The 26,828-nt window shown below is 34.9% G+C and overlaps 1 protein-coding gene across 1 annotated transcript in view; it reads left to right on the top strand.

Moving 5' to 3' along the window:
• Positions 1-26,828, top strand: part of DMD (dystrophin) — a 979,219-nt gene that overhangs the window by 580,264 nt on the left and 372,127 nt on the right. The window contains exons 45-47 of the mRNA XM_058822052.1: positions 4,693-4,868; positions 17,195-17,342; positions 19,362-19,511. Of these exons, the coding sequence (XP_058678035.1) occupies positions 4,693-4,868; positions 17,195-17,342; positions 19,362-19,511 (474 nt within the window). The remainder of the gene's footprint in view (positions 1-4,692; positions 4,869-17,194; positions 17,343-19,361; positions 19,512-26,828) is intronic.

Here is a 26,828-nt window from a genome sequence, read left to right as displayed (position 1 = left end):
AGGATAGAATAGTCATTTCCTAAGGCTCTCCAACAAAGCAATTTGCATACCAAATCAAGCAAAATGTTTCTATGCTTTATAAGCTTTTTAGATAAACTGTGGCGTAAGCCAAATATAATTCTATTTATAATTTTTTTTCAAAGTGAAAATGAAATCTCCTTTTAATTTTACAGTATTTATTGTATGTTTATAAAACAGGTCTGCGGTAATTTTCTTTTGGTTTCCCATGTACAGCTGATACCCAAAAACAGAGAACATAAACCCAGGTCTGCTTTATAGGGAGAATCTGCCCAAAGCCTACTGTCACCTCTTTCAAATACTATTGCTGAACAGGGTTGGTATTAATATTCAAGCCATTATACTTCCTATAATTTATGTTGAGAAGAAAACATTTTCCTTTACATTATTGTCAACTCCATAGCAAAGGACTTTTTTCACCATTTTTCACTTTTCCATCTCCATCAGCTGTCCTGAATTTCCATAATTCATAATAATGCTAACACAATAACAAACATAGTGCACACCAAGCAACAAACATTTCATAGCTGTTGGTCACAAAACAGCTAGGAAACATCGTATACTCTTTGTTGATTGCTTTAATCCTAACAAAGTGCCCGTAATGTGTCTCCAGATTAAATCACTAGGGTTTAACTGCCTAGAAAATTAATTTCTTCCTTATTTCTAATAGAATATTGAACAGAGGTACATACTCTTAATGGGTAAATTCATTCTGATAACCAAATGCTAGCAAATTGTTTTGGGGATAATTTTCCACCAGATGTTTCCACAGTTCTTTGATTTATATTGCTGCATCTGAGTAGACACTCTTATGTCAACCTTATGGTTTTATGTGATTTAAAGCAGAGGAGAAATTTATGTAAATGACTAAAGATTAGAACATAAATGTTGAATTTAGGACTACAGTTTTTTAAAGTAGTGCATAGTACCTTTAAGAGCTTTTGGATCTGTACCTTACACTGCAGGAAGGAGAGGCAATACATTTTTTCCCCTTAAATAATTTTGTGACCATTCATTTTTTCTGACAGAAATTAGCTTGGTTTTAAAATTTTTTTTTCATGTTGTTGCAGGGCTTTTCCATAACAATAAATTATTTTTAAGTACATTTGTTAATCTTAGATACTAATGTAAGTTGTGAAAATCATCTTTGTGGTAATAACTCTGGGATAAGCATGTGAAATGTGGCTTTGAGTAAAACAGTTAAAGAACTTTTGTTCTCTTCATTAAAAATACCTTTTAAAAAATGTTAATGTCTTCATGGGAGGCTCTGCTTTGTGCAGAATCCATTTCCAAAAAAAATCTTTTTTGTGAGCTGTGGAATCCAGTAGAACTTTATCAGCACATGTGTTTCTGTTTAATCATGTTAAAAGTGCTAAATGCTTAGAGTTCTTGAAAAAAAAATCTCAGATTGAGTTCTTTATGGTGATCTGAAATGCAGATGGCCAGAAAGCTTCTCTCATGTTCTGGTGGAAGTTCACACTTCTCCTTCCTACACATCTTGTTCCCATTCCAGCATTAGAGATCTTAGGTTCTAAGACCACCCCTGCCATTGAGCTAGCTATTTTCTTTTCTTCTTAGTAAGTGAGGCCTATTACATAATATGTCAGAGGTTAAATGAAAAAATTCCTTTGTTTACCTTTGTGTCAAGTGAAATAAGTGTGGCAATCATGTACTAGTTGCTCTTTTGTGTTTGTGTATGCTGGGGGAGAGAGAAATCCTAATTTAAGATGCTGTGAGTACAGGAAATAAGCTCAGAGTACTTGAATGAGCTTTCACTTAGCATTTCACTTCATAGTACTTTACTGACTGGTTGTTGTTTCTGTCATTTAGAGAAGTGGATTCATAGATAACAAGTAATTTCTACAAATTTTGCTTCTAAAACCTCCAGAGTTCCAGAAGTAGAATTTCCCATCTTTTCATCTCTGTTCTTGTTTTGATTTCCTATTCCAAATGAATGGGCCTCTGCATATAAGTAGAAACTTTGTTCTGAGTTGTTTTTTCAGTAAGTGGTCTGGATCTTAACTTCACACAGGTGCATGCAGTAGCACAAAAGTCTCAAGAGCCTTGCTGGAAATATGCCACTTAATCTAACATATTTTTTATCAAACTATATTTCGTTATGATTTGCCCATGTAATTCTCCCTACTGTGCAATGCAAAGGCTCTAGTGCTAAAATCAATGTGAAATACAGCGAATATGTGCAAAAACTAGTGAATATGTGAGAAAACTATGTACTTATTAATACTGGGCATTACCAAAAAGGAGATAAGTAGTGGAAAGACCAAATTAGACTTGCAAGAGTAAACAATATTTACATTTAGACAAACAACCTAGCTATTGCTGCTATTTTTTTCTAACAGTGAAATAATGTATATGAAAATAATAGTCAAAAAGTTGGGCTAGGTATTATTGTATTAATGTGCATTGCAGAAAGAAAATAAGATCTTATATCTCAAAGTAAGAGGCTTTTATGTGTCTATTCTGGCTCTTAGAAAATCTTGCAGTTTCTTCTACAAAGGTACCTTAGAAACCTTACACATTCCACAGGCAAAGCAAAGTGTGCTGGGACACTGTGGGGCAGCAGGGTGCTGGGTGACATGACTGGACTGTCACATAGCTTCTAAAGATCCTGTAGAAAAATCTTTATCATCCTATCAAAATATAATAAAACAGGATGCAGATTACTGTCACATCAGGCTCATCACAGCTACTTCTTATTCTGAAATTGTGGGGGTTCAAAATAGTTTGGAAAAACCCCCCAACACATCAGCAGAACAGTTTTACTGAGAGGAATCTAAGGAATAATTTGGGGATGGAGTGTGTGTGTCCTGTAACAACCTACAAGAAATTGTGATAAAACCAAACAGAAAGTGTATTAAAAATAAGCCAAATCTCAAAACTGCAAACCTCTGCATCAGCTACAGCCCCTTGTCCAGGACTGTGGGCAAACACCACCACACACCTGCTGACATTGACCCCTGTGCCCCAGGCTCTGCTGGTGCTGGTGTTCAAGCTGTCCCTGTAAAATCTGTGCAAAAGCTGAGACAGTGCATTCAACTGACCCAATGCAATTTAATGAATTAGTAGCTGGCAACTCAGTTTGACCACATTAGAACAAGTAAACTTATAGAGTGATTCAGTTTGTGAACTTCAATCATAACCTCATGACCAAAGATATATATTACAAAAAAGCATAAGGAGTACTTATGTTCATCTTTTGCATTCCTGGAAAGTTGTATCAGATTTAAGTGTTTCATGGACAAATTTTATTTAATGTTAAAATGTAGGTTTGCTGACTTGCTCTGCAATTTATGGTATGTATTAAGAAAAAGAAAGCAAACATATAATTTTATTCTGGGGTATGATATGCTGAAGTATTTGGTTTCCTCCAGAAAAACTAGTTTCAGCATTTTACTTGAAAGCCTTTGTATGGACATAGGATTCAGACACACTTCCTGATGTTGTGAAAATCTGTCATAAGTACGAATGTCACAGTGTAGATTGCTGATGTTATTTCAGCTCCTGCTTATTTTAGCAGTAAACTGTTGAAAATTATTTTACACTTTTTTGTTTATATATTCTGAGTAATTCAAAGGAAAAATACTCATGCTCTAAGTGATGACTAAAAATATGAAAATGTTGTAGTGTGTTTTGTTAGTTTATTTAATTACTCCCCCATTTTCTGTCATGAAAATATTGATTATTCATAGATATGAACTTGATTCAACAGGCATACAGTGTTACAACCTAAGCTACAGATTCAGAATTCTGTTGTTTTTAAACATGAAGTAAGGTAGCTACAGGAATTCTGCAAGAAAAAAAATATTTTATCATAAAAGTTGGAGAAAAATGTACCCACTGCATTCAGTAAAACTTAAGAATGGCCCATATTGGTTATCTTTTGGTAGTTTTTAATTCTATTTGTAGATAGAAACATTCCAATACTTTTTCTTACAAATGTTGTTCTCTCCAGTCCTGTTAAAAAAACCCCAAAAACCAAACCAACTAACAACCACCAAATTCCAAACCAAACCTAAAAACAACAGCAACAACAAAACCAACCTCCCCCTCCTGCAAAAAAAAAAAAAAACCAACCAAAACCCTAAAGCAAAAGCACAGCCAAACAAACAATCAAAACCAAACAAAAAAACACGAGTGTTTGGCTTTTCACAATTGGAGAAGAAGATCTTTAATGGAATCAGAAGTTCTTTAATGGAATCAGAAGTTCTTTAATGGAATCAGAAGTTTTACAGTCTCTGCTTTCCTGACACTGTTTATTTGAATTTATAGCTAATAGGAATTTTGTTTTGCACATTTTGTAGTTTAAATCTTACAATGCTTTGTAGACTCTTTTATGTGATATATGTGATATATACCTGTGGGTGTGTAGAAGAAAATTTTTTCTCAACTGTTATTAATTGATGTGCAGAGTATACTGTAATGCTCTCTAGTAGACAGCAATACAGGAGGGGATAAAAGGTTGCAGAGATGTACTGAAAGGTATTTGCTACAAAATAATGAGGTGTCCTGTTTTCTACTCATCTTGGATTTTTCATTTGAACTTCAGAGGAGAGCAAAAACTTTCACCTCTTTCCATCTTTCCAGTATGTGATCAAGCATTTCTTTCATGCTTAATTTCCTTGTGAAGACATGAATGTGTTGGGTATTTTGCAGGAGCTTCAGGATGGCATTGGGCAGCAGCAAACTGTTGTCAAAACATTGAATGCAACTGGTGAAGAGATTATTGAGCAGTCATCAAAGGCAGATGCCAAGGTGCTGAAGGAACAACTGGAAAGTTTGAATAATCGGTGGAAGGAGATCTGCAGACAGTTGGTAGAGAAAAAAAAGAGGTAGGTTAAAAGACGGTAAAAATATTGTGAAAGTATTTTTAGTTGTTTTAGATTTGATTCTGGCTTGAAATTTCGAAGGACCTCTCAACATCTAGAGTCTTCAAATATAAAAGGAATTATCAGTCATTGAATTTTGCGTCCTATAAATTGTTCGTACACTATAATTTAATTATTTTCTACTTACTCCTGTCAGTGACTACCACTCCCTTCTAGACTCCATATTTTTATCTTTTAACCTTTAATGTTTAAAAGAACTAAACAAGCATCCATAACTGCTCAATTTTAAGTAGAACATTACCGAATTTACTGTTTTATAATGTTTCTGTTTGATTGCATGTCATTAAAGCACATCTCTGTAATACTAATACTACCTTGGTTAATTCAAAAAGGTAATCCTAATCTATTTCATCTATAAAAACCAATGCCATTAACATCTACATTTCATAGGCTGGATTTAAAAAAATGGATTTATCAATTTAATATTATTTATGATCACTCTTAGATAAATTTTTCTTATGCAGACACAGAAAGCTAGAGTGTTTGAGATAATACAAAAATAGTTTTATACGTTTAAAAAGAGAATTTCCAATATAAAAAAAAGTTGCTGTTAAGATAGGTTTTAGTAAAGAGCATGTTCTTAACCTTCATTCTAAGTCTATCTGGATATGCCATTCTGCTTTAAAATACTGTTTTCAGAGCCACTGGGGCAAAAAAGCTGTGAAAATGCTTACTAGCATCAAAAAGGGAGTGTCCTGGAGGGTTATTACTGAGCCTAATCATGATTAAAGTTTCACTTGGAACATGTTATCAGTCATTGGAAAGGCTGCCCAAGGAAGTCATTGAGTCACCATAGAATCACAGAATGGTTGAGGTTGGAAGGCTACTTAAAGTTCATTGAGCTCCAACCCCCCTGGCATAGACAGTGAAACCTCTGCTAGATCAGGTTTCTCAGAGCCTCATTCAGCCTGGCTTTGAAAACTTCCAGTGATTTGAACTCCACAACCTCTCTGGACAACCTGTATTGGCACCTCACAACACAGAAGCAAATAATTTCTTCTTAATATCTAATCTAAACACTCCCTTGTCTTAAGGCAATTCTCCTTTATCCTATCATTCCATGCCCCTGTGAAAAGTCTCTTTTCAGCCTTCCTGTAGCTCCCCTTTGGGTACTGGAAAGTGCCTGAAGGTTTCCCAGTGGTATTTAGAACACATGTAGATGTGTCACTTAGGGACATGGTTTAGGGATGGGAGTGCTGGGTTAAGGGTTGGAGTCAGCGATCCTGAAGGTCTTTTCCAACCTAAATGATTCTGTGTTAAAAGAAGGAGATGCAGCAAATAATCTATAGCTGTCAGAAACTTAAATAATTATTTCTGCTGTATTTCCAGGTGTTGATGGCACTGTTATTTGTTACACCAGGGAGTCCTTGGCCTTTAGTTGTCCCATAAAAAGCTGTTCTTTTGTACATTGGAAACTCATCTGTGTTTCCAAGCATTAACTCGTTACGTAAGTGCAAACACAAAATAATAACACATCATTTTAACAGCCCTGTAATCTGCTTTGGCAACACAGAAGAAAGAGATTTGTGGTTGAGCTTTGTCTGAGGACATAAAATATATTCCTGTTCTGGTTAAGATTGCTATTGTTCATCCCTTCATATATTGATAGAAGTGTCTAACTGAATGTTCTTTCAGCTCAATGCAGTGTTAGAATATTACATGGATTTTCTTGGCATATTCTGCATTTTAAGGAAGCCTAGGATTTTTTAAGTGGGAATAATCCAATTATGTTCCCCAGATGAAGGTTCTTAAACACTTGCACATGTTGTCCTCCTTTTGTTCTGTTCAGTATGTTGACCGATCGGTTTGTTTTCCTCTGGAATGACAGCTTGTGCAATTTAGAGGAAAATGATTGCAGAGACCTCAGTTAGTGAACTTTGCATGAATAATAGCATTGCACCAGGAGGAATACAGATAGAGTTGTGCTGCACTGATAGAAATGTTCCTGGTGCACTTTAGTGAGACTCATGTGCATCAGGATGCTCCTATTTACCTCCCAGTCTTCTTGGCTGTGCCAGAGACAGGGAATGCTTTTTGCTCCCAGGTCTTGGAAACACATCCTACCCTAACTTCTGCCACCACACATGTGGTTTCTTTTCTTTTTCTTTTCTTTTTCTTTTCTTTTTCTTTTCTTTTTCTTTTCTTTTTCTTTTCTTTTTCTTTTCTTTTTCTTTTCTTTTTCTTTTCTTTTTCTTTTCTTTTTCTTTTCTTTTTCTTTTCTTTTTCTTTTCTTTTTCTTTTCTTTTTCTTTTCTTTTTCTTTTCTTTTTCTTTTTCCTTCCTTTTCCTTTTCCTTTTCCTTTTCCTTTTCCTTTTCCTTTTCCTTTTCCTTTTCCTTTTCCTTTTCCTTTTCCTTTTCCTTTTCCTTTTCCTTTTCCTTTTCCTTTTCCTTTTCCTTTTCCTTTTCCTTTTCCTCTCCTCCTTTTCTCCTCACTCTTCTATAGTGGATTTTCAAAAGAAAGAAACTAGTTGACAGGAAAAAGTTGTGTGTTCTAAGTAAGTCTCAATTATTGATGAAGCTGGGCATGAAAAGACCACAGGCTTATCAGCTGCACGGTCTTTATATAACCATGGTGACATGGGATTTGCATAACTCTTATGCTTTGACATCTTTTAGTTTTTCATTATTTGTCCTAATTTGGTTTTGGGTATTCGTATTCTCTCTTTTTAAGACTTGAAACCCATGTCACCCAAAATGCTTTAACTTATCCTCAGGATCAAAGCATGAGTAAAACAAAAGGTGAAGGATGTGGCTTCTACTTACACTCCAAAGAGTTGACATTGTTATGGCATTGTCCAATGCATATGTTGGTACTGTGTCAAATTTATTTAAATATATGAGTAGAATATAAATTACAAAAAAATATGTGTCAATTGACATGTTTGATTTCTCTTTATCAGAACAGCTTAAATGGACTATTGAAAAAAAAAGCACCTGTAAAGTCAGAATGCCTATACTGTGACTCGCATAAGTTTTAATAGTCCTTTTATTTTTGTCTACATTTTCTAAAAATTAAATTTTTGTAGTTAAAATAATGTTATTAAAGTCAATTTTGAGAATGAGAAAATAAGAGGAACATTTTCAAACTGTATTGAATGAAGGTGATACTGAAGGTAGAGCAGACCTGGTATAACACATCTTCATGTAATAATTTCAAATAAAAAGAAAATAGATATTAACATTTAGAACCTTCTGTAAACCAGAAAAGAAAACTGACTATAATAATAATAATTTTACTAGGTTTCAGTTTTTATTCTTTGTAATTAATACATTATGCTCTGCTTTAAAGTTAATTCTCAGTAGCTCAGAGTAGTGATCAACTTAAACTTTGTTTCCTATTACATTTTTTTGCTCAGCAGATCTCAAGATAAAGTGGCAAGAAATTAGCAATTGAATGGATTCCAGAAATGAAATCTGTTGGTGATTTCAGATTCAAGTATAATGCTGCTAAGCATTATTTGGCAAGGAAACTTTATATATTGTAAACTCTGTTTTTGCTATTTTCTTACCCAAATGAAAGAAATTGATTTTGATAATCCTACGCAGTCTTACATGAAGTTTTGAACTTTTATGTGGTGCATTGACAGTCCCTTCTACATGTATTTTTCAAGCTGAATTCAAAGATCAGTTGGGGCTGAGGGGAGGAGGGAAGCAATTACAGGAGTAACAGAAAGTGATACAGATATTTTTAGGAGGTGCATGAATGTGAGAAATTTGTTGGAGACATGAGGTGCATGGTGACATTTCCAAGAATGCTGATGACATTATGCCTCAGGTAGTCAAAGGCTGAGTTGATAGTGGGAACTCCAAAACTGAGCAGATGGGCAACAAGTTGCAGATGATCTCGATCAGAGACAAATGTGAGGCAAGGAATATTTCACACAAACAGACTATCCCATACTTAAATGATGCTGAGCTTGTTACAACTCCAGAAAGTGATCCTGACCTTATTGCTGAAAGTGTTTACAGGCACAGGATGGGGTGGCAGCAAAAGAAAAAACCATGGTGTTTTAGGTTGCATCAGCAAGGGTATTACAAACCAAAAAGAAGCCGTTTTGATGATACCAAAAACTGTGGTATACTCACGTTGGTTTCTGTGTGCAGAGCTCTGTGCATGTCAAAGGATATGAAGGGCACACAGAAAGTATTCATGGGGGGAGGCAGATTAAATGAGCCAAGGTTTGGAGTGGCTGCACTGTGAAGGGAGACTAAGAACTCTCTTCAGTGTGGAGAGAAACCTCAGGAGGGTTATGGCTTAGGTTTACAAAGTTGAACTGATGGGTAAACTGTAAGTGGAACAAAATGTTATTGACCTGATTCCTCAGTACTTACAAGGGAAGATTCCTTGTTGGAAATGTAAGAGATGTTAAAATGGATTTAAGATTTACGTTGTGATTTCTGTATATCTGAGATGTGCCACAGAAGGTTATGGAGGAAAATATCATCACTCAGCCCTATACAATTGAAAACCTAGTGTCCATGGATCCTGGGAGAGTATGAGGTGAATGAAGTAAAGAAAATTCCCATCTTCTGTGTTCCCCTTAACCACCATCTCCTGTCCCCAGTGCTGATGGCTCTCTGGGCTTTTCAGAAACACTTGGGTATTTTTCATGTTCTGGCGCATTGTTTATATTTTGGGGAGGAGAGGACGAATTTTACAAAATTGCTTTGTCAGTTTTCCTGAGGTTGTATGGTTAAATGGTCTACTATTTATTCATAATACTATCACTGCATTAATAAAGACCCTGTAAATTCAAAATATTTCCTGTAACCACCATGAACCCCACAGTTTCAAGCTGACTTGAAAAGGAAAGATTTAAACAAGATATAATTCAAAAGGTTTCACCATGTTAATTCAGTTTTCATAAATAATTTGGAATAAATAATAAACTACCTGAATAATAAGAACTGTAAACCATATCAAAATCATGATATTCTATAAATTGCTGAAACTGATCATAGGTTCACTAGATGCTAATATTAATCTCAGTAATGGACTGACAGTTTTAATGAATAAGAATTATTTGGACTACAAAAGGTCAACTTAATTAAAAACAGTCAAGAAAACAAACTAAATCTCAAAACAATTTCAGGAACTTGTACTGCTCTTAAGTAAAAAGGAGCTCATTTTCAGTTTTAAAAGGTCAAATGCTGATCTCAGGCAAAGCACAGACTTAAAATTGACTTTGAATCTCCTTTCTTTGGTACTGAAGATCAAGAGGTTATGCTTGAGTTATGTTTGCGTAGGATGTTATCTTGCACTTGCCTTTATCTAAGAGTTTCAAAGCTGTAGAAGTTTGAATTCAGTGTTTAAAGTTTCTGTATCTTGCAGTCTAATCCATCCCGCTAAGAATTAGATGAGAATGTAATTTTAGCACATCTAGTCATTTTATCTTACTGAAAACTTTGAAACAGACCAGGCAGTTGAATAAAGTGGAACTTGATTGAAAGTCTGGTACACTGGTAGTTAGCAAATTGGGAATTTAATTGAGTTTTTGTTAACATTTTGCTACAAAAGACATGTTTTTGGAAAAGTTGGAGTTTGTACTCTAGTACAGCACGAGTCTGAAATTGAGACTTTGGAGACCACGGGAAGTCACAAAGACCCTTTGAATAGATGCTAGTAAGGCCAGACAAAAGAGGGGAAATACAAAGTTTCTGCGTCTTCCTCTTCATACTCCAACAATCATTTTGAATACTGAATCTTCTAAACTGCACCAACAGAAGCTTGCTCTGCCTTTTCATCCCCTGAGACACATCAGGCCACAGCACGCTGTGTCTGCTCTGAGACATGCCCCTGGGACACCTGAGTTTTGGGTGATTTAGGGATGTGGTGGTTTGCCATCAGGGCCACAGTGTGCAGCAAACCGCAGGGCTGTGGCTGCTGCTTGGTGCTGCTCTTTCAGGAACACGTGGGACAGGCAGGGAGAGCCAAGGGAATGTACATAGGAGGAGAGGAAACATCTTGCATAGGAGCTTGAGAAAAGGATGACTCATGAATAAGGCTCTGGAAAGACTTGTAACAGTAATGCTGGTTGGTCTTTTTATTTTTCACTTTTGCAAAAAGTTTCTTGTGTAATTTTTGAAAACAGATGCCCAGGAAATAGATTCCTTCAATGTTTCAGAAGTAATCAGTTTGGGGTTTTTTAGTCATCATGATCTGACATTTGTTAAAATTGGGTTCAGTTGAATGGAAGAGAATTTTTCATTATTCTAGCTGCAAATACATTTACACTTTTAATGAGTTTGAACCTGCAGACTGCCTGTTCAGATCTCTACCCAAGCGAATTTGAAGTAATTACGGAAAGAATGACAGAACAAAGACTGTTTACCAGAAGATGTCCAAGTACTTTCCTGAATACAAAAATACAGGCTTTTTATTCTAAGTAAATATTAATTGTTATAAAGTAAACATACTTTTTAATATTTTTATTCAATATCTTAGGTATTCTTTTTATTCCATAACATACTAACTACAAATGATTGTTTTCCTTTACTTGAAAACTTAGCATATTGAAGGCTGTGATTATCTTCTAGTTGCAGTTTAAAAACTGGTTTAGGATGAAGAGATTTTATGACAGTTATGTCAATAAATATATTTTTTCTTTACAGCACATAATTAGCTATATATTGATACAATTTTCTTTTTTTGACTGTCCAGATTTCTTAAAATGAATCACTAGAAAAGAATTACTGGCATAAATTTTTATTGTGTTTACAAACAGGTTAACTAAATGTCTTACTGTTTAGTATTTACATCTAAATATGTTTTCAAAAGTTTATGTGCTATTTTAATTTCACTTATTTAAAGTTCTTTACCCTAATGAAGCATAATTATCCATTCTTTAGAGAAAGAATGAAAATTAAATTTTTGTTGGTAAATATTGTCTCTACATTTTTGTTATGATTTTGGTGGCCTCATATTCTCAGTAGCAGCCGCTAAATTAATTCCTAATTTTAGAAACACAATAAATACAGAATTGACACCTGAATGTTACAAAAAGTGAAAGGCACCAAAATATTATTGGACTTACAGATGGGAATATGAATCATAAGTGCAGATCTGTCCTACTCCTATGATTGTATATTTTATTTCTATCGCTGACACCTCCTGTATAAATCCGACATCACTCGTGTGCAGTTACAAACTCTAAACATCTGATGTGTTTCACTAATTATTTACAGGTTGCTATGGTATTGCTATCACATTGTTGACTATAGAGAAAATACTTGAGCTGCCATACATATTACATGTGGTTTCTTGACACTGCACATGGAAATACAAACTTTCTGATATAGGCCATGAATGTTTATGTAGTAGTTAACAAATAGAACTAAGGATTAATGATAGTTTGAAAAAAAAAATCTTTCCATGTTATTTTGTGGACTAACATAAGAATTTTTTATTTATTCAGTTCAATAATGGTAGGAAAACTAATCCCTAATCTATCAATTATCATATATACAAAATGCAGTTAGGAAAAATAACTTATTTACTACTTAGTATTAAAAACTGAATATTGAAACATTTGCTTCCAAAAGTGTAATGTATGTAAGATTCCTATAAAAAGATATGTATTCAGAGCAGTTGATGAAGGGACTCTATGAATTTAGAAATACAAACAGAAATCTTTTTTACCGTGCAAAATACAAAGTAATGATCCTAAGAATAGCAGTTGTGCAGCAGACAAAAAGTTGCATATGAAATTCCGTGCTTTTCTGCTATAGTATGAGAATTTTCCATCAGTCAAAATGGGTTATACTTCAGGGTTAATAAAATAAACCTTTTGTCAACAGAGAAGGAGCTTAAAAGATTTTTTGGGAACTTAGGTTGGTTTGTAAGGATAAGGCAATAGTATATAACAACTTGTAGACCTGTGCTGGAGATGGATCTGCTTGGCTCCATAGGGCCAGGTGCTGGAATCATATCTTATTCCTCAGTCACCTGCTTCGCCAGCAGGTCATATCCCAACTGGTTTTTTTTTTGCTCTGTCCATGTCTGAGTTGACTGGTGGATCATGTTCCTTACTCCAGCTTATTTAGCCTTAGGATTTGAAAGCCCATACTCCCTGTGTAACAAATAAATGTTAATTTTTCATTGCTACCATGGATTTAAACACCTAGAAATTACATGTGTATGTTGTTCCAAAGGTAATTATGGTGATAGAATTCAGTTTGTTCAAAAGGTGTAATCAGTCATTGAGTAAAAACTTTTAATTCGATTAACCGGTTCAGCTAACACAGAGCACTTTGTTTTAACATCTCTCATAATATGACACTTGTCTTGCAGGATGTTATTTATAATAGAAGTGACATTCTAGCAGGTCAAGAAGAGATGGTAAAGTAAATTATAAGGTGCACCTGCATGTCCTGGTAATTGCAATGAACCTTTAAATTCCTTTACTGTATGTTGTTCCTGATTAGAATAAAGTAGATCTATGGAATTATTTTTTTCTGGACTCTGAAACTCTCCTGTGCAAGCACATGCACAGAATGACTCACACACACATTTATTATACATATATATATATACACAATAGATAACAGACAATATATAGATAATATATAGATAATATATAATAGATGACAATAGAGAATAGATATAGATATAGATATGCATAAAACATTTCTGAAAGAATTCCTGGAAAGTCTTAGGTTAAAAAACATCCTACTGATCAGTATTTAAATTAGTCATCAAAGTAAAAATTCTTTCCTTCATGACTAGGAAAACTTTTAATGTTTTAAGACTTGCAGCTCAATTCATAAGGGTGATAAAACTGACAGTATACTTAAGATGAAAAAGGAATCTTGCCAATTGCTATCTCTTCTAGGAGACAAGAAATCTTTTTGATTTCTCATTTAAGATACTATGCAGCTCAATAATTTTGCTCTCGGGTGTATTGAGTTGAATGCTATGCCTTTTCTGTGCCAGAATTAATGAATTTAAACTTGGATTTTTCTCAGGTTTGTCCTCAGGGTACCATCACATAATACCTCCACTGAGCTATGCACTTCACAAATGAGTAGAAGTGAGAGGAAAACAGAAAAATGAAAGCTATTGCTGAGGGCTTGGGTTCTGGAGTACCTGGTCAGGTTGAGAGGCAGAGGTTTCATTATGTGGTTTATGGTATAACACTCAAAGCCTGATACCCAGATTTCCATAACTAGAGCAAGGAGGAATACTACCTCAGAAACATTTGAAGTTGTGCTTCTGCTTTCAGGACTGCAGGAAGTTAGCTTTCCTCCATTTTTATAGTTCCAGTGCTATGTATCTCAGCATAGATTAACTTCTGGCTCATTTTCTGAGAAGCAAATGTTTTGATTAGTTGGTTTTAGATGACCTATTTTGGCTTGAGAAGAGCATATGACCTCTCAGGTCATGAACATGAACATTTCTCAATGAAGAACAATGCAATAAGTGTGATGCTGTAAAGTAGGTTCTTTTTGCATGACCTGTGCATCCAAATAGTAATCTGTCCACACTGGAAAGGTCCAGAATTTCTGTCTGCATAACAGTACTCCATAAGAGATCCAGAGTTGTAATAAACAGATATATTAGTACAATAAATATTCCTGTATCTAGGAGCATCAGCATTTTTTGTTGATATCAGTCGCATTTCCAGAAATCCTGGGCAAATGACAGTTCATGAAAATATTCATCCATGATTCTATTAGGAAATCTAAGACAAAACCAAGAAAGTAGGGCTGTTAATTCTTTTGCTGTTTATGGTGTTCATTTTCTAGCATATTTGTATAAATGGGTATATGTCTGTGGATATGGGTATAATCATAATATATATATAAGGGTAAATAGTTTTGGAGAATTTTATTGTTTTCACAGTAAATATAATTTCTTACATTTCCCTCCAAAGAACAGTTTGCAACCATTAGCTCATATTTGCTTAATCTGTAGGCAGATACTCCAGAATAATTTGTTTCTTCACTTAAAAATAAACAAAAAGCAACAAAAACATGTCGGGCTTATAGATCTAGTAAATATTAAGGTATACTATTTTAAGAAAAAAAAAAAAAATCTGTTGACTTAGAATCCATTCTAGGTCTAAACCAGGAACTTGATCTAGAACTATATTGAGATCCTGTTCAGAGCAGCACAAATTTGCCAATTGTTTCAGTTTATATATAAATTACAACCAGCATTTTCATACTCTAAGTGTAGCTATGAATATTGACTTTTATGTGTTGAAAATAAACTTTTTCTTTGGTAAAGGAAGCTGAGGGGAGATCTTATCACTCTCTGCAACTCCCTGAAATAAGGTTGTAGTGAGGTGAGGGCTGGTCGCTTTCCCCCAGAGATAGACAACAGAGCATGACATCAAGTTGGGCCAAGGGGGGTTTAGGTCAGATATTGTTCCAACCCACTCCTGAAGGCAGAGTAACTGAGGTTCTTGCTAGAAGTAGATCCCTTTGGGCAGATTAGACACACTCAATGACCAATTATCTGTGTGTAGGCAGGTGTATTTCAGAACAATTTGATTGCAGTGGGAAGGAGGTTTGCAGATATTTTGGTTATTATCTATATAAATGAAGCAATATAGAGGTGGAAAGATATCACTTAAGAAAATGTATAAGGAAAAGAAAGAAAAAGAAAGGATAAGAGTAGATAGATAGTGAAGAGGAAAGAAAAAGAAAAGAAAAGAAAAGAAAAGAAAAGAAAAGAAAAGAAAAGAAAAGAAAAGAAAAGAAAAGAAAAGAAAAGAAAAGAAAAGAAAAGAAAAGAAAAGAAAAGAAAAGAAAAGAAAAGAAAAGAAAAGAAAAGAAAAGAAAAGAAAAGAGAAAAGAAAAGAAAGAAAGAAAGAAAGAAAGAAAGAAAGAAAGAAAGAAAGAAAGAAAGAAAGAAAGAAAGAAAGAAAGAAAGAAAGAAAGAAAGAAAGAAAGAAAGAAAGAAAGAAAGAAAGAAAGAAAGAAAGAAAGAAAGAAAGAAAGAAAGAAAAAGAAAGAAAGAAAGAGAGAAAGAGAAAGAGATGCCCATCAGTGGATCAGGCAATTAGATTTTGATTGCAATTTTGATGCCCATTGGTCAAAGTGATGATCTCAGTCTTGATCCATTGGGATAAGGGAAGCCTGCACAAAAAGTTCAATATGTTCAGGTGGGAGTGCCCAGGTACCTCCCCTGGAAGGGGGCAGTTGAACACTCTCTGCTGCAACACTGTGTGTCATGCACAGTCCTCTGGTGGAAGTCTCCAGAAATGAGTCTGACTGCAGTTTAGGTATTTTTGATGGTTTATGGCACCTTGTAAAACAGGATAGCTGCTTGTCATACCAGTGTAGTTGGGCCAGTTATGCCCCATCAGAAGGAATTAATATCTTCAGGCCTTTGTGTGAGTGTGAATGTCCTGATACTACATGAACAAGTTGTGTACAGGAGGAAATTGGCATAATAAAAATATCCCACCTTGCAGGATCTGCTCTTCATTGTTTAATTTTGGTAAGTATTTAATCTTTCATCTTTCCATACAGGTAATCCTCAGTGTGTGAATAATTTTGGTGGTTGAATTACAAGTATTTTTATACAAATCAGAATTTTTTCTCCTTTAGAAAGGCCCACTCCAAATGTTAATCCCAAGCATTCACATTCTACCAATGCTCTTCCCAGCTGCTCTTGAAATATTTTTTGCCTGCATCTCCTGATAACTCTAAGAAGCTTTTGCACAAAAGTTCACATCTCAGTATATTTATAGAGTCATAGCGAAAATGAACAGATGAGTTGGAGATGAAGAGCAGATATCTAAAGTTAGGTGTTGTGAATCCCATCTTATTCCTACTTATTGACAGTGAACCTTACCTACTTTTTGTGAATCTTAATATACCAAAGTGCATGGCACACTTACTGAAATATCTGGTTTAATATGTCCAAATAGGTCTGTGTCAGGTTTAACAAGTTCGGTGTGGTTACACTCCATGCTAGAATTTTTAGTTGTTGACACTGGGCTTCCCTGCCATTACTTCAAACAAAATTTTAGTCTGAATAATTAACTTCTTTCTTTCTGGTGCCACCTGCCATATGTAATTTGGAAGGTGAATTTAGTGGTGTTGCAAATTGTGCCTTGATCTTTTCTTTTAAAATACATTTAATACCATGTTAAAAGTTGGTGTTTGTCTGATATTTTTGATATAAAGAAATCTATGGTCCACTTATAAAAATAATTTATACTAATTAAGAGCTAGTTATTTGTCATCCTTCAGTATGGATAAGTGCTTCAATAGAAAAATAAATTTATAAAAACATTGATTTTACATTTTTATTGCAGGATAGAGGAAGAAAAGAATATTTTATCAGAATTTCAAGACGATTTGAACAAGTTGATTTTATGGTTAGAGGAAACAGAGAACGTTATTTGTACTCCCCTTGAAAAAGGGAATGAAGACCAGTTGAGAGACTGCCTGAGCAAAGTAAAGGTATTATAAGCTCTATTCTTAATATTTTCTTACTTTATCAATTCTACACTGAAGGAAATTAAGAGCTATTTTCCAAAATGGTTTCTGACATCAAACACAGCATCCATATAACTTTTTAGACAAATCAAAGCTGGGAATTTCAAAACCCAGGTACAAATATATATTGATCATACTAAAACCAGAAGACTAATGGAAGATCTACTGAAAGAAAAAATATCCCAAAACTAGGAAATTAGTCGTTATCTTTTTCATCCTCATTTCTTAACTCAAAATATGACTGGTTTATATGTATAGCATTTCTCTACTGGCATCTTGTTAACATTTTATAGCTTCTTACTTATTAAATGGCATTCAGTATTTCACAAGAGGATCCAGAACTGCATGCATAATTATAAATGTCAACTCATTAAAATATCATTGCAGCATTTTCTAGACTAAACATCTAGGTGACTTATTTTTTAGAATACTTAAAAAAATCCAATCAGAATATTAAATATTTGTTTTTAAGGGCTGGAATATTTTGTTTTTAAGGGCTGGAATATTTTCACCAATATGTTAGAGTTTGATAATGCTGATAAAAATATTCAACAGAAGTTTTTCTGTTTAGTCTTTTGAAATAGTAGAATAACTATTTCTAATCACTTATACAATAATAAATTGAACTGTAATTGGAAAATGCATACTTATAGAATATATGCCTAAAGGTTTTTTCTATCCTCTCTTGAGGTTAAGCACCTAGTTATCCTTTTTGTAAATCCAAGTTTAACAAATTCAGCAAGTGATGAATAGAGCATTAAAGAATCTGAAGAAAACTTTTCAGTTTGTTCTATCCTTCTCACAACAAAGTTAAATCACAAAACAATCTAAAGGATTATTTAGTAAAAAATCTATCTTCAAGTTTCTTTTTAAGTAAAAATAGGATAAATGTAGTTTTATGAAATGGAGACTCAACCATGTGGTGAGCTTGTCCTTCTGTTTAGCAGAAGATGCCATTGAGTTGGTAAGGGAATCTATAAGTCTCTGTTGTTGAGGATATCAGGTCCAAGGTAAATAAATTCTTTTAAAGAGTGTTAAATGCATCTTACAGTTTGCAGAAATGATTAAGGCTTCAAAAACTAAATAGATTGTTCAGAACCAGGAAGGGTCCACTCTTCACATACACAAATATTTCCTATATAATATTCCTAAAGGATATATAGTACAAATATAAGGGGTTAGCATCTCTTATTTGTATCTTGTTTTTACAGTCCACCTTCTTTTGGCACTGCACAAAAGGGAATACATCCCAATGGAGCAAATGATAGTGCATTACCTTGCAGCATGGCTCATTTCATACTTACCTGCCTTTGTTAATAATCAAGAACAAACAAGGAAAAACCCCAGAACAGTAAAACCCTTGAACTGAGATTAACCTAACTTGATAAATTAAGTTACTTCGACAATATAAGTTTTCAGAAACGACATATGTGTTTGAGAACTGGTACATTTTGATTCTTTTGATGCTGCCTTGCTTTTGCTTTTAGCTTTCCTTTTTTTTTTTCTTTTTTAATTTTTTTATTATTTTATCTTTTTTTAGTGAATATACATGAACATTCTTAATTAAGACATTAAACTGTAGTGGAGGGCTTTTCACCACATGCCATCTGGGTGGCTGTTCACAGCCTGGAACATACTAAACCATTTCTCCAAAGTGCTTGCTCCATATCTTATTAAAAGATTATTAAAATTGATATACATGAAGTACTGTATATCCAGGTCTGGAATTTGTAATGTAATAGTGATTAATATCATGAGAAACCCTGTATTATGTAACGTAGAACTCTCTTTAGACTTGATTGACTAATACAGTCTCTTTTGGGTTGGGCTTTTTTTTCAGCCTTCTACATTCAGAAAGCAACAGTTATTTTGTCTTGAATTGAGTTTATTCCTTTGGCTGATACACAAATCAATAAGGGTCAAGAAAAGAGAGCTGAAAATCCTACCACAGTTCATCTTAACTGCTGTATTTGTCTGTTCCAGTTAAGAGTTGGAGAGCTGCCTCCCCACAAGGGAATACTGAAACGATTAAATGAAACTGGAGGAATAGCACTTGGAAGTGCATCACTGAACCCAGACAAAAAACATAAGCTTGAGAGTACACTGAAGGAGGCTCACCATCGTTTGTTAAAGGTTAGACATATTACTGATATAACTGTGATATAAAATTTTAATCTGCAGTGAATATTTACATTATATATTTTCTGGTATGTATAATTTTTCACTGTATGAAGAGATGTTTGTGTGCATAATGAACCTGAGGAAGAAAAATGGATACAATACACAGCTGTGAGAAACAGTGATAGCAAACCAAGATCATTAGTGACAAGAGTGATGATGTTGCACTCAAACATAGTCACTAAATTACAGTTCTTCTACTTAAGGGTGGAATGCACAGCATCATTTTTGTAGCCTGTTGCTTTTGCTGAAACAGCAAATATTCCAGGCTTTGTGACTCAGGTGTGTGAGAGGCAAATACTTGATTTTCTTTATGGAAACGCTTCCCAAATCTCTTCTGTTCCCAGTCCCAAGGTGAACACTGTAACCACTGTTTCGCCTTCCACCACACTTCTACCAACCTTAAGCATTCACTTCTGGTTTTTGTGTAGCAAAGTAACAAATATTTTGCTTTCTGGGATCTCCATACTGATAGAAAGAGGTAAGGGAGGATTTTGTTCTGTTTTATTGTGGAAATAGCATATTTTTGTGTTGAAAAATGGTGCAATTGAGTAGCAAATCTGGTAAAGAGAGGTACATAATTTGAGTGTTGTCATGGTAAAAATTATAGAAAGCATTGTGCAGAGAACTACTGCCCAAGGTATGGATTAGCCTGCTTGGAAATAATCAAGGTAGAATCAGTTGAAGAATTTCTGTTGAGACTTGTTGCAAAGTCAGTAAAGGGCATTAATCTGTGGTATCTGTTAAAGTTACCAGGATGCTGGGGCAAAAAGGAATATTTCATTGTGTTTAGTTTGGGGGGGGGGGGGGGGGGAGTGAGAAAATAATCTTCTGAGTAACTTGCTGGAAAGAAAGTCTTCTGGTCAAGAATACGTCCTGGGTTCTCTGTTACCATTTCCATGAATACAGTTGAATTTCAAGCACAGATCTGAGAAATAAAAAAGAACTTGATATGGTAACTCCTACTAGTTTCTTCCTAATAGAAACAGTCTGGCAAAGTTCAGAAAATTAGCTAATGACTCAGGCAAAAGTGGATAACAAATATTGTTCACATCCACAATCTCCAGATTGGACTGGACACATAAATCATTATATCAATGGTTGGACAGAAGTATCTTTTCCTCTATAAATGTGCTTCTGAAATCAATGTATACAGAAGAATTCAGAACACTTCAAGATCAAAACAATGTTATCCACTGGCTGAAGGAAGCACATACATAGCTGAATTCAGGGACTGTGTTAATACCTAAGCTATGATTCTAAAAAGACAGCATTAGTTTTCAGGAGAAACTAATTAACTTTTAGTCAGATCACATATATATATTTTAAGAAAATTTGTCACTGAAGGTAGCATTTTATGGATTAGTCATATACCTAAAAACTTGGAATTTTCCTTTTCTGCTGGCTGATGCAAAAATATTTCAGGTCGCCTGCCACAGAGCAACCATGAATGTTGTTGAAAGCACTTAGGTTTGGGTGGAATATGTGAGACAAAAACTACTGTTTAGTGAATCATTACAATTTACTGATTTTTTTATAATTTTATGTCTCCTAGATCTAATGTGTCTGGCAAGATAATTATTCTTGGAATTTCTTACTTGAAAAATTTCATTTGCTACTAAAAAAACATAAACCAAGGAAAGAAATCTTCCTTTGGAGATTACTTACCACATGATTTTTTTATCTCTGTTGTCTACCCATGGAGATGTATAAAACTGAGTTCTCATTTTCCCTTGGTCTCTGAAGAGAATTTGCAAAATGCAGTGGTTTGGTTTTCTTGTGCGTTTTTTGTCCATTTTATTTTAAGAACAGAAATTGAATTTGAAAATTACAAAACCAATCGAATTTGAAAATTACAATACTGCATGCATACATCTTCCCTGAAGGTGCTCTCTTTCTCAGGTTTTCTGTTTTCTCTGTGATCTTGGCAGATGTAGAAAACAAAGCAAAACAAACCAAAACATTAGACACTTATTTTGGGGTTCAGTAAGATTCTCCCAAGGACACTGAAGCGAAAAATAATTACTTTTTCATTTTCATATGTTTTACTGTTACTCATGATTTGTTTAGGAAACCTCAATTATTTGTTTCACTTTCTGGCCTGAAAATTTGGGGCCTGAATTAAAACTAGAAGTCATGGAAAGAAACTCTGTGAGCCTGACAGTGGAACTTAATGTTCCATTTGTTCAGCTGTAGATATGGATATGTAAGCACTGGAAAAACCCCAGAGATATTTACTCTGAGCCAAAGCTCACAGGATGGGCATTTTTATATCAGGCAAACTTCTTAGGTCACCTGAGGGGGATTCTGTAGTCAGCGGTTTTGATGAGGATATATTTTTTGTGTTCCTCAAAGCACAGTAGACAAACATCATCACATAGAGATTTCTCTGGGGCTTTTCTGTCTCTCCATCCCCCCTTAAGAGGGTATTCTATACTTTAATCCTTTGTTTCAAATTGTAAGTTTTGTTTTCTGGCATCTCTGCTAGAAATGAACATGTAACAATATACTGTTTATTTTGCAGGATGATACTATTTTCAAGATATGAAACATACATGACAGATAAATAATAGGTCCTTATTGGGTATACACTAGAGTAATTCTGCTTGCTTCAGAGAAGCTGGGAAAATTTACACTAGGTGAGGATGTGGCCAAATATCTCCTAAAGTTATCACAAATTTTTGTTTTGCCTTGATCTGCCAAGCAGGGGAATAGGGGACAACACCTGTGAGTCTTAACCTTCAAGGTGATATATTTGAAATAAGTCATGTTCAAACCTTCTTTACAGTCACAGAAAGTGTTGCCCTACAGCAATAGAAATAACCTAGAAAAGAAATTTAGTATGAAGGGAATTGCAGTCACATAAAAGTATCTTTTTAGCTTTTAATTCAGAACTGTCTTTGCTTTTGGGTGTTTATATCACGTGCTGATGACCTTGAGAGTAGATACGCGAAGAGTTTTTCTTCATTTGGACAATAATGATTTTGAGACACGTTTCTTTATAGAACTTTATTAAATAGTGATTCCAATTGGCTGTTACCTAATTCAGTATAGTTTAGGCAGAGAATGAAGATTAAAACCCACATTTGAAAGGTTAGAATTTTTAATTCTATCCTGGTTTTACTTATTGTACCCTCTCCAAAGCCAGTATTTCTTGTAAAAATGAAAATAGCACTATCTTAGTGAAGTCTTAATATTATGAAAAATGAAGTGGTTTATAACCATTTTTATGCCTTCACATCGGGAATTTTTCATTTATTTTCAAAGCTTAAAATATCTTGTGCTGTGATAGCCAAGTAAGGTAACCACCTAGTGCTTCAAAGCACACAAAAGGGTACTCAACACTGGAGTTTGTGATGAATTCAGTTCTTGTCATATACCACCTGCCATGGCATGTAACAGATCTGTAATGGGTTTCTTACCTTTTACTGTGCAGTAAATGGATTGATAGATTAGGTCTGAGACCAGTGAACCATGGAATCAGAGGTTTGCTGGAAGGAGTTTATTACTCTTTAATATTATTCTTGGTCTGTTGTCAGCCAAGAGCGATGAGCTAAATTATCTGAAAGTAAGCTGGATGCCAAAATCAGCATTCTCCTCATTTATCCACCTTAGTCTTCACAACATCTACTGTGTGTATTATGAAGGTTATTATAAGTGCCTGATGGAGACATTTTGTTTTGCTGCCTTTTAATTTGTCTACTAGTATTAGTTCTAATTACTAGACACTGAAGAGACTATTTCACTGTTTATTGCCACAGCAAATCAATTTGTTGTGCTATGTGGACAAGATAAAAATTAGAGTGGAGTGACATGGCTATAATTTGTGAACATTTTCTGTACCACCAGAACAGGCGTAGGTTGTCTTAGCTTGGTTGATCAAGTGTAGAGAAAAACAGATGGGCCCAAAAGTGCAGAAACACAAAGTCGTAACAAGGTTATAGTTCATGTATTATAACTTGCCTTGAGTAGAAATTATTCATAGATTACCTGCAATGACATAAAATTTCCAGCATGTCAATGCAACTTAATTTGAGCTCACAGTTGGAACTACTGCGATTGCTGCTGTTGTTATTTGTGGTATGGAGGGGAAAATTTGTTGGAAAATGAATGCAGTTTGATTTCTGTTCTTTCAATTTAAAATAAGAATAGTATAACTGGCATTTTAGGGATCAGAAGGTTGACATTTTCCTGAATTTACTTTCATTTAATGAGTGACCTGATTCCATTAAATATAATAAAGTCTTTTGTTATGTTGAATTTCCTCTGACAGCTTGTCATAGATGGCTAATTAAGTGTAGTCCACATTCATGTTATCATCAGCCATACTCAAAAGTGGCCTCATGTGTAGCAAAATTTGATATAAATGTTTTTTGGACAAACATGAGAGTGTCACAAGCCCTAAGAAACAAGTATGTATATACTTAATTTTTTTTTTTAATTTGCATATTGCTAGCAGCCAGTATTAATTAAAAATTTAAAAACTAAGCAAAGAAAAATATGAAATACAGTCAAGTCATGCAGGGGCAAAAAGTCTGTATTAGCCATTGAAGCCATAAAAGCATGATTGAATACATGCATGTGTGTATATACACAATATATATCAAATTATCTTGCCAGCCATCTTAAAATTCCTTATTATTCTTGTTTGCCATACAAATCCAGAATATATTAATCATATAATTAAGAAGTTATGCCAAGAATTTGAATGTAAGAAGTACTAATTTTCAATACAAATGTGCTGACATATGAGTTACATTGAGTTAATATTGATGCCAAATTACAAGATATCAAATACTTCAGGCAAATCATTACACATTTTTTACAACAAAGTTCTGTGTATCTGAGAGAGATTTCACTTGTAATGGGCAATGCTCAGATACTACTGCACACCAATCAATTGCAATGACTTGGGCTTTCTAAAACTTCAGTTCCAAGACAGACACTGCCTTTGTGTGTCAGGTTTTTCATCCATCTCTATTAAGAAGGACCATAGAGGCTTAAAATCAATATTTTACTCTTTGCTGTTTACAAGATAAAGATTATACTTTAATTATATAGACCTGTCTGTACAGCAACATGCCTATGTAATTAAAATTCCCACAAATGCAACAGTCTATCTAAAATAAAGTTAAACTCTTCCTCAGCCCTGGAGGAATGGGATGCTGGAAAGCAGCGCTGTGGGAATGGAACCTGGGGGTTCTGGTTGATGGAAAGGTGAATCTGAGTCAGCAGGGCCCTGGCAGCCAGGAGGGCCAAGCGTCTCCCGGGGGGCATCAGGGACAGCATGGCCAGCCAGGCAAGGGAGGGAATTGTCCTGCTCTGCTCTGGGGGGCCTCACCTTGAGTGTTGGGGACAGTTTTGGGTGCCACAATACAGAAAACACATTAAGCTGTTAGAGAATGTCCAAAGGAAAGCAACAAAGATGGGGAAGGGCCTTGAGGGAAAGCCCTGTGAGGAGCAGCTGAGGGCCTTTGTTCTTTGTTCAGCCTGGAGGAGACTGAGGGGAGACCTCACTGCAGTTTCAATTTTCTCCTGAATCCTGATGGTGTCCTGTTGATCCCTTTCTTCTGGTCTTCTCAGTGGTAAGGGTCCCAAAAACACTAGAGTTCAATGGATCAATATATGCTTAGGTCAGGTGGGAATGCTCCTCAGGTATCTCCCCCAGAGGAGAAGTTTGACACAGTGTCTTGCAACAGACTCTGGGTCTGTTTCATCATGTTGCCTCGCATGCAGTCCTCTGGTGCAAGGCCTTAGAAATGAATATGGGGGACACTTTGGGGGTCTTTGATGGTTTATGACACGTCCTCAGCTGCCTCTCACATGAATGTCCCATGTATGTGGCCTTCTTGGAGTCCATCTTCTCTTACAACTGAGCCAGTTTGTGTGAGAGAAGATGGAGTCTTGTCACACAACCAAAAACTTTCATCCTCCCATCCCAAACCGATCCAGACCTGATTCTCAGCACAACTGCTGAGTTTGGCTTTCTTTGTGGATATATTCTTCTCCTCCCAGCCTTGTTTACTTCTCCCTAGACCTGAGATAATAGGACAATAGTATCACCTTTATTTTACCTCAAGCTCCCATCAGGTGGCTTAGCTCACAGTCCAGTTCCCATCAGGAAGCACATTCACATGGGGAGTGGGTTTTGGTGGTCGCAGTTTTTTTATGCAATTTTGCCATAATGAGCAAAATCCTAAATTTAAGTCTTTAACCACTACTGTCTCTCCCAGAACTGTGTGTAGCCTGAGGGATATATATGGTACTTTCTGCTGTAAACCAGGGAAAGGACTTTTAGGGCATATTGCATTTATTTTAAATTAATTTTTCTGTCAGAATATCCTTCATTAAGAATTACTGAAAGAGCTAGACTCTAAAGCCTTTGTGGCTGCTTTTGGATTTCAGGAACTGAATAAGAAAAAAAGATAAAGAAAATATATTCCTGGACTAGATTATTTAGCAGAGATTTAAGGTAGAGGGACTTGTGCTCAAAAATGCCCTTGACAAAGGAGAATTGTTGAGAGTGGAGAGCAGAATTAATGACAATTAGTTACAAGTATTACATATAAAAATAAAGATATTCAGAAGACTGTGATATATGTGATCATATTACCATAGAAGGAAAACAAATCAAGTCTTTGAGGTGGGGGAGTATGTTTGGTTGCTTCTTAAAAATCTAGACAGCCAGATGAAGCAGAAAATTGTTTGGGGCATTGTTTCTTTGGACTGCTTTAGTTTTCTGCATTCATGGGAAAAAAAAGATTTTTTTAATAAAAATGAAAGTTGAGAATATTACAAATATTCCATTGAGAAGATTTTGAAAAAAACAAGACCAAATAAACACTTGCCAAGGTCAAGTCCTGGGAGCCTTGCAAGGCAACATGAAAGTGTAGATAAAAAGCAAATAAAACTCCTCTATATGTAGCAAATAAAATCTTCTATACATATTTTTAGTAGCCTGCTTTAATCTTCCCCTAATAATAAAATCTTTACTCCAACTTTGTCAGAGACACTATGGCTGATAAATATTCATGAGTTTAAAGGAATTACATGGATTTTGTTTTAAAGTCAATATTGAGTTTGCTAATGCAAATGGCTCAGTTAATTAACTAAATGGCATCCTAAACTGAACTTATATGAAACTCTTTTGTACACTGATTGTTTTTCATGAAGAAATGATGCATATAAATCAACTTTTCCTTCTTCCATTTTAAATCATTCTTTAGTACATGCTCTAGATATGGTGATTTTGAGCAGATCAAACTTTCTGAA

Source organism: Ammospiza caudacuta, chromosome 2, assembly GCF_027887145.1.
Source record: "Ammospiza caudacuta isolate bAmmCau1 chromosome 2, bAmmCau1.pri, whole genome shotgun sequence".
In the NCBI taxonomy this organism is placed as follows: Eukaryota; Metazoa; Chordata; class Aves; order Passeriformes; family Passerellidae; genus Ammospiza; species Ammospiza caudacuta.
This window is presented reverse-complemented; position numbering and strand designations above follow the sequence as displayed.